This window comes from Myotis yumanensis, unplaced genomic scaffold (genome assembly GCF_028538775.1).
Source record: "Myotis yumanensis isolate MYYU_CA2020_CCGP unplaced genomic scaffold, mMyoYum1.0.hap1 SCAF_1, whole genome shotgun sequence".
Lineage (NCBI taxonomy): Eukaryota > Metazoa > Chordata > Mammalia > Chiroptera > Vespertilionidae > Myotis > Myotis yumanensis.
The window spans coordinates 72,115,239-72,134,973 of record NW_027223752.1 but is presented as its reverse complement, the minus strand read 5'-3'; the positions used below and the strand labels follow the sequence as shown (position 1 = coordinate 72,134,973).

The window sequence follows — 19,735 nt, the reverse complement described above, 5'->3', positions numbered from 1 at the left end:
TCAACCTTGGCTGCACATTAGTATCACCTGGGAATCTTTTTAAAATCCTGATTTCTGGGCCTCATCCTCTGGAAATTCTGTTTCGTTGTTATGGGGTGGGGCCACAACATTAGTAACAAAGAAACAGAATATCCGGAGGATGAGGCCCAGAAATCAGGATTTTAAAAAGATTCCCAGATGATTCTAATGTGCAGCCAAGGTTGAGAACCACTGTGTTAGTGTTTAATTCCTGGGTGTGATAATAGTATTATGGTTCTATGGGAGAATGTCCTTATTAGGATATAATGTCTACAACTTAATATGTGTGTATGAAAGAGAGGAAATAGGAGAAAGTAAATAAGCAAAATGTTAACAATTGATGAATCTAGGTAATTGGTACATGGGTGTTTAATTGCACCATTCTTTCAACATTTCTGTAGTCTTTATTTTTTTTCAAAATAAAAAATTGGTTTGCTTGGTGGCTAAGTAGAGATAGTATAATTCTGAGATTTCATTCAGGCTTTAGGGAAGCCTGATGAACCACTACTGCAGCTGTTTTTTAGGCCAAATTTAATTAATTTCTGTCCTAGACTATACCAAATTCTTGCTCTGATGTTCCCCAATCCTTTGAAATTTTTCCAAAAGGAAGAGTTTTTATTGTGTTCTTTTTTTAAAATCAGACATGGGGAGACTATCCTGGATTAGCTGGCTGGGCCCAATGTAATCACAGGATCCTTGTAAGGATGTTAGAGAAGATGCGGTGATAGAAGCAGAGATCAGTGATTGTTGGCTTTGAAGAAAAAAAGGGTCTTGACTCAAAGAATGTAGATGCCTGTAGAAACTGTCAAGGCAGAGTCTTTCGTAGGACCTCCAGAAGAAACACAATTCTGTCAAAACCTTGATTTTAGCCTAGTGAAACCTATTTAGGAATCCTGACCTCCAGAACTATAAGATAATACATTTTTGTTGTTTTAAGCTACTAAATTTATGGTAATTTGTTATAGCAGCAATAGGAAATTAAGACACTGGGATAAATAGTCTATTCCATTGACCTAACTTTTTTGTGCAAATACCTTTTAATTACTGTAGTTTTATAATATCTTACTATCTGGTCAATGCAGACTCTTTTATTTCAGGATTTTCCTGGATCTTCTTGCCTTTTAAAAAAAATAAACTTTTATTAATTTCAGAGAGAAAGAGAGAGATAGATAGAAATATCAATGGTGAGAGAGAATCATTGATTGGCTGCTTCCTGCATTCCCCACACTGGGGATTGAGTCCAAAATCTGAGCGTGTGCTCTGACCAGGAATCCTATGGTGCAGTCGTGACCTCCTGGTTCATAGGTTGATGCTCAACCACTGAGCTATGTCTGAGCCATGTCGGCCGGGCTCTTCTTGCTTTTTATTTTACCACATTAAAAGTGAGGACTAGCTTGTTCAGTTCCCAAAAAAATCTTTTTGGCATTTTTACTGAGATTGTTACATTAAATTTAAAGATCAACTCATGAGTAACTGATATCTTTAATATGTTGAGTCTTCCAATATAATACATAGTATGTTTTATTTGTTCTGTGTCCTTCTTTAATATCTTAAAAGTTTCCTTCATATATGGTGTGCACTTATCTTGTTAAGTTTATTTCAAGGGATTTTATATTTTTGTTACAATTTTAAAATTATCACAAAGTCAAAACAGATTTATAACAAAAATTCAAACAAGACAAAAAAGAATACAGATGAAAGCAAAGTTATCCAAAAGCTTACTACTGACATCTTTCTACACATGAGGTTCTTAGTGATAAAGAAGGGCAATGACTGTTGGGCAGGCAATCCTATAATAATAGGATTATTATCTCAATAATCCTATTGGTATTTATATTGAGAATTTACTGGTTTTGAAGAATTTTCAAGTTTATAATATGAGCCTTCTCCTCTGGGAACATAGTTTTAGGTATTTTTCCCATGTAAGTCCTGAGCATTTCTAAAAGTTTATTCCTAGATATTTGTTTTTTGTTGCTACTGTGGATGGGATTTTTATTTTTTCTATCTCATTGTCTAATTAGTTATTGTTAACACTTAGTAAAGCTCTCATCTTTTTATATTTTATATATTTGTAATTAGTTACACTAATGTAATCTCTTATTTGTCCCTTAAACTATCCAGGTATATAATCATATCTGTAAATCTTTGCCAATATTTACATCTTTTGTTATTTATTACTTAGTGGCACTTCCTGAACAAAAATAATGACAATAGACTATTTTGTTCTTGGTTTTCATGAAAGTGTTTCTAATGTTTCACCAGTAAGCAGATGATGGCAGCTTATTTGGAGTGTCTGTATTTATTCTTGATCATGTTTAGGAAACATATCGTTATCTTTTTTCCCTTAATCAGGAATTTATGTTGAATTTTATTGAATGAGTTTTAAAATGATGAAATTAACTATATGATCTTGTCTCTTTGACCTGTTAATATTAATGAAAGACTTCCTAATATGGAATCATCCTTGCACTACTCAAAAGGGTCACTTGGACACTGGGTTTCCCTTTCCAGATTTCTCTTTAAATGTTCCTGGCTGACTATGCTGATGAGATTATTTTTCTTCACACAAAAGTTTAGGCTTCTGCTAATTGAGTTTTGGTCTTACCAGAGGTTACCTCCCTGAGATTTCAGGTAGGTCACTTAGGTTATAATTAAGGATATATCAAAATCTTTTCAATTATACATTTATATAAATACTAGAGGCCCGGTGCACAAAAATTTGTGCACTCGGGGGGGAGAGGTGGTCCCTTAGCCCGGCCTGTGCCCTCTCAAAGTCTGGGACCCCTCAGGAGATAACGACCTTCTGGCTTAGGCCTGCTCCCGGGTGGCAGAGGGCACACCCAATCCCTAGGTGCAGCCCCTGGTCAGGCTCAGAGCAGGGCCGATTGGGGAGTTGGGGCGCCGCCCCCTGTCATGCACAGAGCAGGGCGGATCGGGAGGTTGTGATGCCACCCTCAGTCACGCTCAGGGTAGGGCCGATTGGGGGGTTTGGGCACCGCCCCCTGTCACACTCAAGGCAGGGTCGATAGGGAGGTTGCAGTGCCACCCCGTCACGCACAGAGCAGGGCCGATCAGGGGGTTGGGGCGCTGCCCCCTGTCATGCACAGAGCAGGGCCAATCAGGGGGTTGAGGTGCTGCCGCTGTCACACTCAGGGCAGGGCCGATGGGGAGGTTATGGCTCTACCCTGTCACACACAGAGCAGGGCCCATGGGGTGGGGGGGGGGGGGGGGGGGTTGGGGCGCCGCACCCTGTCACACACAGAGCAGGGCCCATAGGGGGGTTGGGGCACTGCACCCTGTCACACACAGAGCCGCAGGGCGATCAGGGGGTTGGGCGCTGCCCCCTGTCACGCTGATCCCGGTGCTGGGAGGCATATTACCCTTTTACTATATAGGATAGAGGCCTGGTGCACCGGTGGGGGCCAGCTGGTTTGCCCTGAAGGGTGTCCTGGATCAGGGTGGGGGTCCCCACTGGGGTGCCTGGCCAGCCTGGATGAGGGGCTGAGGGCCGTTTTCAGGCTGGCGGGTGACTGAAGCTCCCAACCTGTCCTTTTTTTATTTTTTTTTTATTCTGGGCCAGCTTTAACTCTGAGGCCTTGGCTGTATTTGAAACAATGTTGCGGTCCCACTGGCTGAAGCCTGGCTGACTAAAGCAGGTTTCTGGGGTTTTGTTTAGCTTCTATATTTGTTACAATGTTTCTTAGAGAGCAGCTGAGAGGCCAGCAGCAGGCGGGGAACCTGGCTTCCTCCATCACTGGAGCAAGCAAGCCTCCCTGTTCGCATCAGCTGCCTGGCTGCCAGCCGCCATCTTGGTTGGCAGTTAATTTGCATATCTCAGTGATTAGCCAATGGGAAGGGTAGCGGCTGTATGGCTAATTACCATGTTTCTCTTTTATTAGATAGGATTCTCATGAATTGCTAAATTAACCACTAGTGAGAAATCTAGTTTGTCTTATTCTCAAGTTCTTAGTGGGTTGTCTTGGAGGAAGGGAACAGAAAACTACTCAAATTGATTTAAGCAGGAAAAAAAGGTAGATTTATTGGAGTGTAGGGCCTTACAGACCTGAAGAGCAGTTAGTGCTATTGGGTTCATAAGAAACTGGAAGAGAGATCTAGAAAGCAGTTTGAATTCAAAACTGTTTCTGTCTCAGACTCTCTCCCACTTGCTTAGTCTCTCAGTTCCTTTTTTTAATTGATTGTTTTAGAGAGAGAGAAACATCTGTTTGTTGCTCCACACATTCATGCATTCATTGGTTGACTCTTGTATGTGTCCTGACCTTGGATGGAACTCTCAACCTTGAGGTATTAGGTGATGCTACCAGGCCAAGGCAATCTCTCAATTTCTTAATCTTTCTGCAGATGAGGTTTCTCTCATTTAACATCCACAAAGCCACAGAAATTTAAGTAAAGATCAAAGAAATGTGACTTTAGTCAGTTAAGTGGGGGTGGGAGCCTATGGATTTGTAGATGCTCTAAGGAGGAATATATGTGAACAATGGGAGGTAAATGTGGGTGTCTTTGGTATGGAAGGCAGCTCATTATCCCCAGGTACTATTTATAATTACTAAGTTAGGTTGGTTGTACTTCAGAATGCTTCCTGAATCTTGTCATTGCTCTAACTCAAGCCTTCATCTCTTGCCTGAAGTACTCCAAGAACTTCCTAACAGCTTTTGCTCTCTTGACTCTCTCCTGAAATTTATCCTGCAGTGCCACAAGATAATGGTGTGAGGATTAAATGAAAATTTTATGAACTTTAAAACACTTCATAAATGTAAAGTAATGTTGGTGGGGAAACAGATGTAACCATATGACTCGTCTGCTTAAAATACTTTTCAGTGATTTCCCCATTACCTAAAGACTGAAGACCATACATGGTCTTAAGCCTCTTCATAGCCTGAACTAAAACGTAACTCCAGTCTCAGAACCTCCTACGACACGTTCCCTTCATCAGACAATACTGTTCCTTGACCATGTTAAATTTCTACGTCCATAGTGCTCTTATTTGCTTGTCTTCCAGCGCTTCTCCTTTGCCGGGGAAACCCTATTCATACTTTAAAAATCGGAATAACAGATTAAACTTTCCAGTAAACCATAAGGTTTACCTTAAAAATCAATTCCTCCTTCCTTCCTTCCTCTGCAGTCCTGCAAATCTTCAGCACAGTTACCATTTTCTTTTCTTTTCTTTAATCCCCTCCACGCGCTTGACTTCCAGGTTTCTCCACCTACTCTGGCTTCCTCAGCTCCACCACCTCCAGAGATCTGGAAAGCGCCTGGCTCCAGGAATTTGAGTCAGAGAGGCCCAGAGCTACCTAAAGCACCAACAGCTCACATTTAGATACTTAAGTTAATCATGGGTAGCTCTCAGGGGCGAGGCTATTTCCGGGAGAGGCTGAGGACACACTTCCGCCCAGTCCGCGGGCGGTGCATACTGGGAGATGTAGTCTCTAGCTGACCCCACTGCTTCTTGAGAGTTGTAGTCCTCAATCTGATAACGAGAAGGCGGCAACTCCCAAATTTCGAGTTAGTTTTAAGGGATAAAAGGAAGAGGGCAGTACATAGTATCATGTAAGGTCAAGTTCCTTGGCCTTATCACCAGCTCGCGAGCAGTGGCGGGACAGGCTAGAAGGCGGACTCGAGGAGGGCGGGGAGACGTTACGTTGACGCGGGCGTGACCCTGCCCAGGAGGGTTTGGCGGGATTTACGAAACTGCCTGGGCAGAGCGCGCACTGTGACTGGAGCTGAGGCCTGAGGGGAGCAGAGGCGTCCCCCGCGGCGCGTAGTTGGGAGCTGAAACTCTCTTGAGTTGTGTGCAGAAGGTCGGAGCAAAGGAGGAGAGAAGTGGGGCGCCAGCGAGGGCGTCTGGAGTTCGTCCAGGGCCGGGCGCCTGCCGGGCCAGCGGGCAGAGGTCGGAGCGCGCATCCCGCCACTGCGGGGAGAGCTGCAGCCCAGGTGAGAGTGTCAGGCGCGGACGGGCGCCCTTCCCCCGCCAGGACCCTCCCCGCGACAGCCGGGCTGGACCGGGCCGAGCTCCCCACCCGGCTTCTGGGGCCCTCCGCCGAGTGTGAGGCGGGACATGCCCGGGCGCAGCAGACTCTCGGAGCTCGTTATGGCGTAAACGGAAGCGGGCGGGTCTGTGGAGCGGGGGTGTGTCGGGGGAGCCTTTCTGAGGCCCTCATTTCCAGCTCCCGTTTGTGGGCGTGGGCGCGGAGGCCACAGACTGAAAATCACAGCTGTTTTGGGTTAGAGCCAGGGCTCCCGGGTTCCTCGGCAGTCCTCCCACGACACCAGGCCTTGCTTACCCCAGTTGCCACAAAGATACTTTCATTTCCAATCGGAAGGCCGTCCGCGTGATGCCTAGGGAATGACCTGTAGTGAGCTGCTGTTCTTTAAACTTCTAAAGCCAAGTGTGGCCCTGGCCGATAGTCCCGTTGGTTAGAGCGTCCGGATACACCTAGGTTATGGGTTCATCCTGGTCTGGGCGCTTACGAGAAGCGAGTGGAACCACAAATCAGTATTTCCCTCCCTCCCTCCCTCCCTCCCTCCCTCTGACCTGTATAATCACTATAAGCACCGCTCAGGTCAAAAAATAGAATGCTGTCCGCACCTCAGAAGGCCCCTGTGCCCCCTCGTCTGATACGCTCCCCTCTTCTCTCCAGAGGCAACCACTGTTAATTTCTAAGACCGCAGACTAATTTTGCCTGTTTCTGAATTTTATATAAGCAAATATATGCGTGTGTGTATTAATTTATGAGTTTATTTGTGCCAAACTGACGGCATATGCCGGGAAGCAAGATCTCAAATGCTCCTTTAAGTAATACTATGCATTTTCATGTCTGACTTGGCTCAGTGTTCTGTCTTTCGGTTCTGCATGTCTTCGCATATAGCAGTAGTTCTTCGTTGTTGCTCTGTGATATTCCTTATTGTACTCATGGCGGCCGTTTGGGTTGTTTCTGTTTTTTAACTTGTATGAGAAAGGCTGCTGAGCGCATTCCTGTGTACCTCTGGGTGTACACGTGTATGCTTTTCAGCCCGTTAATAATATAAAGTAGTGAAATTCCTGGGCCATAGCATTTGTCTATTTCAGCTTTCACATTTAATGCCTTTTCCAAAGTTGTACCATTTTTATACTAGAGCCAGTACTTCAGTGTGAGAGTGTTTAGTTGTTCCACATGCTTGCCAACACGATATTGTCAATATTTTTAATTTTAGCTACTCTGGTGGGTATATAGTAATACCTCATTTTAATTTTCCTCACTATTAATGAGGTTGAACATTTGTTTATATATTTATTGGCCAATTTGATATCTTTTAGTGTGAAGTGCTTATTCAAATTTCTTGCCTATTTTTCTTTTGAATTGCCTTTTGTGCTGATTTGGAGGAGTTCTTTATTATATAATTGAATTATCAACCCTTAGTTGTATATGTGGTAAATATTTCTTCCCTCACTGTAGTTTTACTTTTCATTCTCTTAATGGTCTCTTTTATTTATTTTGTTATTTTTTAAATATTTTTTAATTGATTTTAGAGAGGAAGGGAGGAAAGAGGGATAGAAGCATCAATAATGAGAGAGAATCATTGATCGGCTGCCACCTGCACGCCCCCTACTGGAGATCGAGCCCGAAACCCAGGCATGTGCCCTTGACCGGAATCAAACCTGGGACCCTTCAGTCCACAGGCGGAGGCTCTATACACTGAGCCAAACCAGCCAGGGCTTAATGGTCTCTTTTAATGAAACTTAAAACTTCTGAGTTTGAATATAGTCCAGTTTTTCAACCTTTTCCTTTTAGCTTATTGCTTTATGTATACCATTCAAGAAATCTCTGTCCCAACGTCATGAAGATATTCACCTATACTCTAAAAGCTTTGTTTTACCTCTTACATTTAGATCTATAATCTCTAAATTGGAAACAGATTTTTTTCCTGTTGTTTTCTTATTCTCTAAGGCTATCCAACCAACTCAGCACTATTTATTGAAAAGACCATCCTTTCCTGGTTAATTGCAGTGTCATCTTTTTCATAAATTATTAAGGAAGAGATTTAAATTGCATTCAGGTAATTTCAATATTTAAATTATGCTAAAACTGCCATCTAAGAGGCCTGTACCTGAACCAATCAAGAACAAATGGTCATCTGTCAAGTCTCTAAGAATGGAGATTTCATATCTGTTATCTTTTGAATTAGATTTATCCTGATTGTTAAATTGTCCAGATTGTTTTGGTTTGATTTAAGGCCATTTATTCTTGTGGACATTAAGACTTGTTCACTTTTACTAATAAAATCTCTTGAAGATAATTTAAAAAAATTTTTGTTCTCGGTTCTTCTTTTCAACCTGAGCAATCTTAACTCTATCGTAATAATCACACTTTAGGTATAGCCCTTATGCTTAAATGGAAGATTTCAGACTGAGCAGGGTACTTGCATGTTATTTATTCATTGCACATTCCCTGAAGTATGGAATTGATTAAAATGTTGAACTTAAATTTCATACACTCCTGTTAGGAGCATAATGTGTAACTACAAGCTATGATCCTTGCCTAAGATGGGAAGTACTTCTCTCATATCAGTCCACTGTATCAGGAATGGAGGCTATGGGCAGTCACTCTGTACATTTATTTCAGTCCTATCCCACCACCTCCAGCTCCTCCTTGCTGGAAGGGAACAATGGAACTGAAGCAATTTAACCTTTCATTTAAAAAAAAATTTTTTTTCTTTCCATTTTAAGTAGAGCAAGCATGTCAGACTCAAAGGCTAACACGGGCCAAGTAAACAAGGTTTAAGCTTATGTGGGCCGCAAAAAAACCAAAAGCTTCAATTTTCATAGAAACGTAGGTTTATTTCAATAGAGACATGCTGAATTCAAAGGGCTGAAATAAATGAGTAATCATTAACATAAAATAATGGAACATTTTAATAAAAGTTAATATTTTTTCTTGAACATTAACTTACCAGACAAGGAATAACTGCATAAATTAATAAGCGTAACGTATGTAAACCTATTTTTCTTGTTCTCCGAAAGTGAAATATTTCCTGTTGCGCACACCATACAAGTCAGTCCAAGACTAATGATGTGGCAATTGGCTGCTAAAATATTCACTGCTAGTATTAGTGGAGAGAAATGGTGCACCTGCATGTAAGGTGCGTAAGGGAAATGAATGCAACACGATTATAGTAATCAGCCATTAGCAAATGTTGTAGTTCGTTATTAATAATTATGCATAACAGGATATTGTAAAAAATAAGTTACGAAATTTTTATTAAAATGTTTCTTATATTGGGCCACAAAAATATTCGTTGTGGGCCTTGAAGTAGAGTCTTGGAAAGTCTGCATTCATTTACCCAACACCTAACATTTATTATGTATCATGGGGTATATACAAACAAAAAAGGCTTGGCCCTACCCTCAGGGAATATGAAGGAGGGGAATGGGGACATAGTTGATCTAGTTAAGCTTTGCATTTTTTTAAAAAATATATTTTATTGATTTTTTACAGAGAGGAAGGGAGAGGGATAGAGAGTTAGAAACATCGATGAGAGAGAAACATCAATCAGCTGCCTCCTGCACACCCCCCACTGGGGATGTGCCCGCAACCAAGGCACATGCCCTTGACCGGAATTGAACCCGGGACCCTTCAGTCCGCAGGCCAACACTCTATCCACCGAGCCAAACCGGTTAGGGCTAAGCTTTGCATTTTTAAGAAACAGAATAGTCCTGGCTCTTCCTAAAGTTTTTCTGATACAACTAGCTAGGTAGAAGGGAAAGCTGGTGAGAGATTTGTTTTTTTTCTTGAAATAGGTAGGTCAGTGATTATACCAAAAGCTTAGGAAGTAATTCTTAAGAGATCTATTGCAAACATAAGTTTGCAGCTCTGTACTTTTTCTAGTGTTCTCCCTGATGGCCATCTATATTTTTCAGTATTAAACGCTGAGTAATGGCTATGCAGATGCAGCTTGAAGCAAATGCAGATACTTCAGTGGAAGAAGAGAGCTTTGGCCCACAACCTATTTCACGATTAGAGGTAATGTGCTTAATTGCTAATTTGGGAATTTTAAAGCTGGTCTAGATTCTTCTACCTATTGGGAAAAATCACAGCCTTTATATAAACCACTAGAGCCCCGGTGCTCGAAATTTGTGCACAGGTGGAGTCCCTAGGCCACCCTGTGGTTCCCCCCCCCCCGTCCTTCCCTCGCCACTGTGCCGCCACCACAGTGGGTTGGCAGCGGACCGATTGGGGCCTGCTGGCAGGGGGGAGGGACAGGGCACAGGAGGTTGGCCACCAGCCCCAAGGAGGGAGCCGGCCCTCGGCGCCCCCTGGGAAAGGGGTCGCATCCGCCGCTACCCACCCCCAGTTCCCTATCCCAGCCAGGGCCTGCCAGCTGCGGGGAGGGACCGCAGTAGGTTGGCTGGCTGGGGGAGGTTGGCTGTGGGAGTGCGCTGGCTACCAGGGGGCAGCTCCTGCGTTGAGTGTCTGCCCCCTGGTGGTCAGTGTGCATCATAGCAACTGGTCATTCAGGTCGTTCGGTCATAACAGTCACTTAGGCTTTTATATATAGAGATTGCTTTATACCTGTGATCAAGACCCAAATTAGTTTTCAGAAGGGTTGTCAAGGATCCTGTGGAAAGGCTTACGATAGTTGCAAAACATGTCAGAGCAGATCTCTTGTCAAGAATTCTCCTCCTACGTTGTCACTTTTCTTTCTCAGAGCTGGATTGTCAGAAATGAAGAAGCCCTAGTGTCCCATGGTAGAGTCTGCTGTTTGTACTAAGTATTAAACAATAGTTGTATTAAACAACTGTCCAGGGAATTACAGTGGCCTGACTGGTGATGCAGAGAGGAAAGACCCAGATATGTGCTGAAGTTACTAGCAAGACAACTGTCATGGTCAAGGAGAAGGCCTTGTAGTTATCCTATATAATAAAAGCCTAATATGATAAGTATCCGGTCAACCAATCAAAGGGTAATATGCTAATGATATGCTAAGGCTGCTCAACCGCTCACTATGATGTGCACTGACCACCAGGGGCAGACACTCCAACCAGTAGGTTAGCTTGCTGCTGGGGTCCAGCTGATCGGAACTGAGCTAGATGGGCCAGACACGCCCTGGTGCCTTCCTGTGGTCCCTCCCTGGCTGGCCAACTTCCTGCATCCCTCCCTGGCCCTGATTGTGCACCAGTGGGGTCCCTCGGCCTGGCCTGTGCCCTTTCGCAATCCGGTGTCCCTCAGGGGGTGTTGGAGAGTCGGTTTCCACCCAATCCCACAGGCCAGGCCAAGGGACCCCACTGGTGCATGAATTTGTGCACTGGGCCTCTAGTTAAGGTATAAGAGCCCGGCTCTATTCAGGAATCTGCACAAGAACATCCAGCACTAGAGCCAGGGCCTTGCACTGTTTCTGCTCATTATACGGAGGCCCCAGTATGAATGCAGGTACATCGGCTGAAGTAGGAGGGAAATTAGAGAAAGCCTTCATTTTTCTGTCTCTTTATGCATGTTATTTCCATCCCCAGCTAGGCTTCAAGACTCCAGAAGTTACAAATAGGTTTGTGGCGTTATATGCACACGTGTATTGCTTATTGCCTAAATACTAATAGCAGACATGGTTTCTATGGGCAAGTATTATTATCTCATCTCCCAAACCTTCCCTGATTCCCTAATACAGTCGCATACCTCCAACTCATACTCTCCCAGAAGTCATGGTTTCAGTGGCTAATAAAATCAAAGCTGACTTTGTATATAGGGAGAAAGAAGTGATATACAAGTTTGTGACCAAAAGCAGTTTTCCCCATTCTCCGTGTCAATGGTTAGGGCAGAACTTTCTAGTCATTGTATTACAAAAAAAATTGTTTTTTCTCCAAAAAGATTATTTTTTATTTTTTATTTTTACAGAGAGGAAGGGAGAGGGATAGAGAGTTAGAAACATCAATGAGAGAGAAACATCGATCAGCTGCCTCCTGCACACCCCCTACCAGGGATGTGCCTGCAACCAAGGTACATGTCCTTGACCAGAATCGAACCCCAGACCCTTCAGTCCGCAGGCCGACGCTCTATCCACTGAGCCAAACTGGTTAGGGCTCCAAAAAGATTATTGATATGCTAAGATAGTGCTCCCCTCAGCTCTGGGGCAGCCTCATCTCCTAACCCCAGTTTAGTGTAAAAAATGTCATTTTTTTATGTGTGCTTGATGTAAAAAACATTGGGAAATACTGGCTTAAAGTGGCCTTTTAGGACCCAGGGTCTCAAAGTTCATTTAAAGTCCCAGTTATAAAAGGTTGAGAGTTACAGGTTTATTTCCAGTGGTTAGAAGTTACTAGTTTAATCCACTTAATGTATATGGGATAGTTCTAGTCTAAAACTCCTGGTTTTGGTAATTAAATACCTTATGTTTAGGGCACAGTTTTCAAAGCTTTTGTATTCCAAACAACTCTGAGTAGGTAGGGCAAATTATCCAGATTAGACAGATGAGAAAACTGAAGTTTAAATTAACCCATGGTTTTCTTCACTCGCAGCAATGTGGCATAAATGCCAATGATGTGAAGAAATTGGAAGAAGCTGGATTCCATACTGTGGAGGCTGTGGCCTATGCACCAAAAAAGGAGCTAATAAATATTAAGGGGATTAGTGAAGCCAAAGCTGATAAAATTCTGGTAAGTACTGCTTCCGTGCCCTAGGGAGGCATTAAAGGGAGGAATACAAAAGGGCATATAATGAAAGGTGGTGGTCTTCCTACTTCCATCCCTTGTTGTGTTATCTTGTTCCCCTTTCCAGGGGTGACTGCATTACCAGTTATCTCTGTAAGTGCCTTTTTGCATAAATTGGGATTTTCTCTTAGGAATTGCAGTAACATGAGTTATGACATAAATACCGCCAAGTTGACTACTAACAGTGAGTGAGTGGTGTACACCTTATCTTTCTAAATATTTGATCTCATGCCTTAGAAATATTCTTTAGAATGCAGCCATTTAAAACAGTTTCAAAGAATATTTATTGATATAGGATAATGTTCCTGATACAAGAAATGTTAACAAAATGTGTGTGTATGCGCGCATATATACATGCTTGATTTTTGGTTTTAAAATGTATATTTATAAATGTATAGCACATACACTAGGGATAAATACACTAAAATATTAATGTAAACTTCTGATGGTAAGAACGTAAGCAATTTTTATTTTTGCCTCAATTTTCTAAAACTTACAACATGTTTTTTTTTTTTTAATATATTTTATTGATTTTTTACAGAGAGCAAGGGAGAGGGATAGAGAGTTAGAAACATTGATGAGAGAGAAACATCGATCAGCTGCCTCCTGCACACCCCCTACTGGGGATGTGACCGCAACCAAGGTACATGCCCTTGACCGGAATCGAACCTGGGACCCTTCAGTACGAAGGCCAACTCTCTATCCACTGAGCCAAACCGGTTAGGGCACAACATGTTTTCTCTAATAAACATGTTGTACTTTCAAATAGAAAAGCTGTTTGAATTGCTTGAATATTAAAGTCATATTAATTAGGTCCTCAGTTATATAATTTATTAGCTAATCATAGGAAGATTCTTTAATAATGACAAGAGAGCCAAAACCGGTTTGGCTCAGTGGATAGAGCATCGGCCTGCAGACTGAAAGGTCCCAGGTTCGATTCTGGTCAAGGGCATGTACCTTGGTTGCGGGCATATCCCCAGTAGGAGATGTGCAGGAGGCAGCTGATCGATGTTTCTCTCATCGATGTTTCTGGCTCTCTCTCTCTCTCTCTCTCCCTTCCTCTCTGTAAAAAATCAATAAAACATATTTAAAAAAAAAATAATGACAAGAGGGTATGATTTTAAGTCATGCACTTAGTTTTTTTATATCTTAATAAATGACATAAAAGTAATTTTTCTGGCTTAATTGAAATGAGGTAGTAACTTAATTCCTTATAAAGCACTTTTACTTTGAAATCTCATCTTTTTTATATATATTATTCCTTGGCCTTCATAACAGAAATGAGAAAGATAGGTAGAGCCAGCATTACCTGTTTTGCTTCTGGTAATCTACATAAAACATAGTTTTACACAAATTTCTCTGAAAAGTAATCTTGAAAAACTAGAGAATCTTCCAAAAGAGTGTATCCTTTGTTATTGGGTAGCTTCAGTACATGTAGTTCTGCTATGTAACTTACTCAAACGGACGGTATCTGAGATTTATGTATACTTATTTAATATCTTACACATAAAATACGTATATAGCTCAGTAAATTGTTTTACTGGTTATTATACTAAAGAGCTTTGAATTTTTAAGCAATGGCAGGGCTGTTACTCCATTTATTTAGTACCACTCTGTAATAGTAATTTAGTCAGGGCTCAGAAATCATAAGGAATTCTTAATTTGAGAGGAAAGATGTTGTCATTTATTGGATTATTCAAATAAATAAATGTTTGAAGTGGTGACTTAATTGGAAATAAGAGTTCTGAGTCCCTAATACCATATTGAAAGATTGTGATATTGAATAAGCCAGTAGGTGTCCCTAAAGTCTATTTTTTAAAAATATATTTTTTTTTAATTGATTTTTTTACAGAGAGGAAGGGAGAAGGATAGAGAGTTAGAAACATTGATGAGCGAGAAACATCAATCAGCTGCCTCCTGCACGCCCCCTACTGGGGATGTGCCCGCAGCCAAGGTACATACCCTTGATCGGAATCGAACCTGGGACCTTTCAGTCCACAGGCCAACGCTCTATCCACTGAGCCAAACCAGTTAGGGCCCTAAAGTCTATTTATTGTTTCTTTTTGAACATCAGTGTTTGTGACTGGACAGATCCTGGCAGGATCTTTATTTATGCCTTGTCAGACCTTTTAGAAATCAAATAAATGTTTTGGTGCAAATATACAAACCTGTACTGTAATAAGTGAAATGAGATGTGCAAAATGATATAGGTATTTCTGTTTATATTTCTGTCCTCTTTTTTTTTTTTTTATATATATATATATTTTTTTTAATTAAATTTTTATTGTTCAGATTACATTTGTTCCTCTTCCCCCCCCCCCATAACTCCCCTCCTTCCAGTTCCCGCCCCACCCTCCGCCCTCACTCCCCACCCACTGTCCTCATCCATAGGTGCACGATTTTTGTCCAGTCTCTTCCCGAATCTCCCATTCCCCTTTCCCCCCCAAGAATAGTCAGTCCATTCCCTTTCTATGTCCCTGATTCATTATAATCACAAGTTCATTCTGTACATCAGATTATTTATTCACTTGATTCTTAGATTCACTTGTTGATAGATGCATGTTTGTTGTTCACAATTTGTATCTTTACCTTTTTCTTCTTCCTCTTCTTAAAGGATACCGTTCAGCATTTCGTATAATACTGGTTTAGTGGTGATGAACTCCTTTAGCTTTTCCTTGTCTGTGAAGCTCTTTATCTGACCTTCACTTCTGAATGATAGCTTTGCTGGATAAAGTAATCTTGGTTGTAGGTTCTTGGTATTCAGCACTTTGAATATTTCTTGCCATTCCCTTCTGGCCTGCAAAGTTTCTGTTGAGAAATCAGCTGACAGTCGTATGGGTATTCCCTTGTAGGTAATTGAGTCTCTTTCTCTTGCTGCTTTTAAGATTCTCTCTTTGTCTTTTGCTCTTGGCATTTTAATGATGATGTGTCTTGGTGTGGTCCTCTTTGGATTCCTTTTGTTTGGGGTTCTCTGCGCTTCTTGGACCTGTAAGTCCATTTCTTTCACGAGGTGGGGGAAGTTTTCTGCCATTATTTCTTGAAATAGGTTTTCAATATCTTGCTGTCTCTCATCTTCTTGCACCCCAATAATTCTGATATTAGTCCGCTTGAAACTGTCCCAGAGGCTCCTTACACTATCTTCACACTTTCGGATTCTTTTTTCATTTTGCTTTTCCAGTTGGGTGTTTTTTGTCAAATCTTTGGTTTGATTCTTGTGCTCCTCTGGTCTGCTATTGGGTATAATATTCTTTATTTCAGTCCGTGTATGCTTACTTTCTAATTTCTTTATCGTAGCATCGAGGGTCTCATTAGTTTTCGTGAGGCTCTGCTCAAGTTTATTGCAAGCCCTCAAAATTGCCATTTTTAGCTCCATATCCTCCATTTCTGTCATGTTTTTTTGTCTCCACATCTTTTATGCTTTCTTGGTGCACCCCCTTGTAGTCTTTGTGCGCAGTCTTGTTCTAGTTAAGCCTTAATTGTTGTAGTTAATACTAGAGGGATTTGACCACCAGGCCGACTGGCTGTGAGAATCAGCTGTGTGGAAAACTTCTGTCCTCTGGGGAGGTGCTAATCTAGCCTTTGCCTGAGGCGATTGGCAAATGGCTCTGCGCAGGGCTTGGGCGGGGCGGGATCAACAGGGCGTGGGGAGGGAGCAGCTATGGCTGCTCTCAGTCCATCCCCAGGGGCTCTGCCTCTCTGTCCCAGCAACCGCTGCAAACCTCGGAGGGACCGTAGCCAGACAGTCCCGCTTCTCCCGTTTGAGTCTGGGTCCCTAGAGACTCGCCCGGATCTGTAGCCCAGAGTCTGAGACTCCCTCCTGATTGAAAATGACAACCGCGCCCTCAGCCACCAGCCCGCTTTGCGCGCGCACCACCACACCTTTAAATTTTCCACACTGCGCCTCCTCTGAGCCTCGTAATGCTGTTGTTTTTCCTTCTAGTTGAAGAGTCTCTCCTCAGCCAGCCTTCCTGTGGTTCTGGTTGATGTCTGTTCTGTCTTTTAGTTGTATTTTTGAAGTGGTTGTTTGCGGCAGCAGTCTCCGGTGTTTACCTATGCCGCCATCTTCGATTCTCTCCTATTTCTGTCCTCTTGATCTCAGACATTTTATATTGTGAATATCTGCACTAAAGATTATGCTATTTACTTTTAAAAGGCTAAAGATTTTTTTCAGTACTGTGGCTATTCCCTTCCATTCCCCCAAAATCTTTGGAATTGAGACTTTAAGTAAGAATATCCATTGTCACAGTGGAGAAGGGAAACTATCCAGAATTATTTTCATTTTTATTATTATTAAATTTATTGGCGTGACATCTATACTAATAAAAGGGTAATATGCTAATTAGACTGTACATCTTCCAGACGTCCTTCCGGACAAAGCCAGAGTGGCAGGGGCTGAGGCAGAGGCAGTTAGGGGCGATCAGGCTGGCAGGGGAGAGCAGTTAGGGAGCGATCAGGCCGGCAGGCAGAGGTGGTTAGGGGCCAATCAGGCAGGCAGGCAGGTTTGTGAGAGGGATGTCCTGGATTGGAGAGCGTGCAGGCCTGGCTGAGGGACACCCCTCCTCCCCCGTGCATGAATTTCATGCACCGGGCCTCTAATCCTATCTAATAAAAGACAAAAGGGTAATTGACTGTATCTTCACTACGCTTCCCATTGGCTAATCAGGGTGATATTCAAATTAACTGCCAACAAAGATGGTGGTTAATTTGCATACATAGACTCAATGCTGGGAGGCGAAAGGGGAAGAACAGAAGAAGCCAAAGAAGCCGCCTGCCGCTGACAGTGATCGGAAACCCAGGTGGCAGCCAAGAGCCAGGTGGCGTGATTGGAGAACCGGGCCACCTTTGCCCGCCCCGGGCCAATAATTGGAGAAGCTGGGCGGGGCAGGGAAGAGGTGGATGTCCGGTGATCGGAGAAGACCCAGAGGCGGGGCCAGAGGCCGGGCTGTGTCACTGCCTGGGGACGCGATCCGGTCCCCGAGGGCCGATGCAGCCAGGCCCCAGAAGGAGACCCAGGGGCTGGGGCTGCCCGCCCTGCGTCAGGGAAGCGGGAGGCAGCTCTTCACCTGGAGGCTTAAGCCCAAGGTGGGAGGTGCCATTTTCTGTGCGGAAAGGCAGGGGGCGTGGCTAAGCACAAGGCGGCACCATGTTTGTGTACAGAGAGGCGGGGGGCATGGCTCAGAGCAGGGCGGCACTATGTCCCGAGAGACCGGTGTTGAGGCCGGGTGTTCCCCTCAGGATGTGAGGGGAGGAGCGCGAGGTAGAGGAGGTGCGGCTTCAGGCAAGTGAAGGAAAAGGGCAGGTCGCCCAGCCGGGAGGCTGTTCCAACCTTCCCACCCCAGGTTTTCAAGTGTAAATATTACTTCAGATGTTGTAGTTGCACGTAGTTTATTCCCTTCCCCTCATCTTGGTTGTAAAAGTCATGCCCACCCCCTGGGCAGCCAGGCCTCACATTCATGGCACAGACAAGGTTTGGTTCTGGGGTCACCCCTTAGATTTTAAGCGGCTGCTACGCTTGGTGGATAGGAAGAGTGAGACTTTAGCCCTGAAAAGACGGAAGGCTTGGGGCAGAAGGTTCCCTCAAGGGCTCAGCCCACTTTTGGGCCGTAGGCACAGGGAACGTCCAGGGCAGCCCCCGGAGCAGGCGTCTGGCTAAGCTCGGACAAGGCCGTTTTGCAGCCTCCCCTTCCTCCGTCCCAGGTGGTGGGGGCCGTGACTGCCTCGAGGCTGCTCCCTGGAAGCCATTCTCCCCTCCGCCTGTAGCTGTAAAACAGCGCATGCGAAGAGAATCTTTTTTTGTGCCTCATGTTAAAAAGTTAAAAAAAAAAAAAAGGGTGTGCTTGACTCCTCACTGTGTTCATTTGTAAAAAAAAAAAAAAAAAAAAAAAATGCTCTTAAGACCCCGGGCAGCGAGGCAGCCCAGCCCTAAAGAAAATATATGCACACCCATGGACACAGACAACAGTATGGTGATGGCCAGAGAGAAGTAGGGGGCAAGAGCTGGGTAAAGGGGACAAAAGGGGGAAAATAGGGACATCCTATATAATAATAATAAAAGGCTAATATGCACATTGACCGAACAGCAGAATGGCCAGTTGCTATGATGCGCACTGGCCACCAGGAGGCAGACGCTCAATGCAGGAGCTGCCCCCTGGTGGTCAGTGCACTTCCATATGGGGAGTGCCACTCAGCCAGAAGCTGGCTTATGGCTGGCCAGCGCACAGGTGGTGGCAGGAGCCTCTCCCACCTCTGTGGCAGCACTAAGAATGTCCAACTAACGGTTTAGGCCTGATCCCCCAGGGAGTGGGCCTAAGTCAGCAGGTGGACATCCCCCAAGGGGTCCTGGACTGTGAATGGGCACAGGCTGGGCTGAGGGACACCCCCCCCCCCCCCCGCGCACAAATTTTTGTGCACCAGGCCTCTAGTCTACACTAATAAAAGAGGAACATGGTAATTAGCGTACGACCGCTACCCTTCCCATTGGCTAATCAGTGAGTATATGCAAATTAACTGTCAGCCAAGATGGCGGCTGGCAGCCAGGCACTGAAGCGAGCAGGGAAGCTTGCTTGCTGCGGACTCCAACCTGCGGCCTCTCAGTTGCAACTCTAAGCCAACTATGTACTATGTTGCAAATAAGAAGGTAAACAAAACACCAGAAACCAGCCAGACTGAAAGCCAGCCGGACCAAAACTTTGTATCGATGTTTTCAGCAGTGAGGCCTCAGAGCTAAAGCTGGCCCAGAATTAAAAAAAAAAAAAAGAAAACAAGGAGCGGTTGGGAGCTCCAGTCACTCGCCACCCGGAAAACAGCCCTCAGCCCCTCACCCAGACTGGCCAGGCACCCCAGTGGGGACCCCCACCCTGATCCAGGACACCCTTCAGGGCAAACCAGCCGGCCCCTACCCATGCACCAGGCCTCTATTCTATATAGTAAAAGGGTAATATGCCTCCCGGCACCGGGATCAGCGTGACAGGGGGCAGCGCCCAAACCCCCTGATCGCCCTGCGGCTCTGTGTGTGACAGGGGT

At 44.0% G+C, this 19,735-nt stretch overlaps 1 protein-coding gene across 1 annotated transcript in view; it reads left to right on the top strand.

The window, feature by feature from the left end:
- Window positions 1–5,746: 5,746 nt before the first annotated feature.
- RAD51 (RAD51 recombinase) overlaps window positions 5,747–19,735 on the top strand; it is a 30,972-nt gene continuing 16,983 nt past the window's right edge. Inside the window, exons 1-3 of the mRNA XM_070425072.1 lie at window positions 5,747–5,967; window positions 9,932–10,034; window positions 12,521–12,658. Of these exons, the coding sequence (XP_070281173.1) occupies window positions 9,948–10,034; window positions 12,521–12,658 (225 nt within the window). The 5' untranslated portion in view covers window positions 5,747–5,967; window positions 9,932–9,947. The remainder of the gene's footprint in view (window positions 5,968–9,931; window positions 10,035–12,520; window positions 12,659–19,735) is intronic.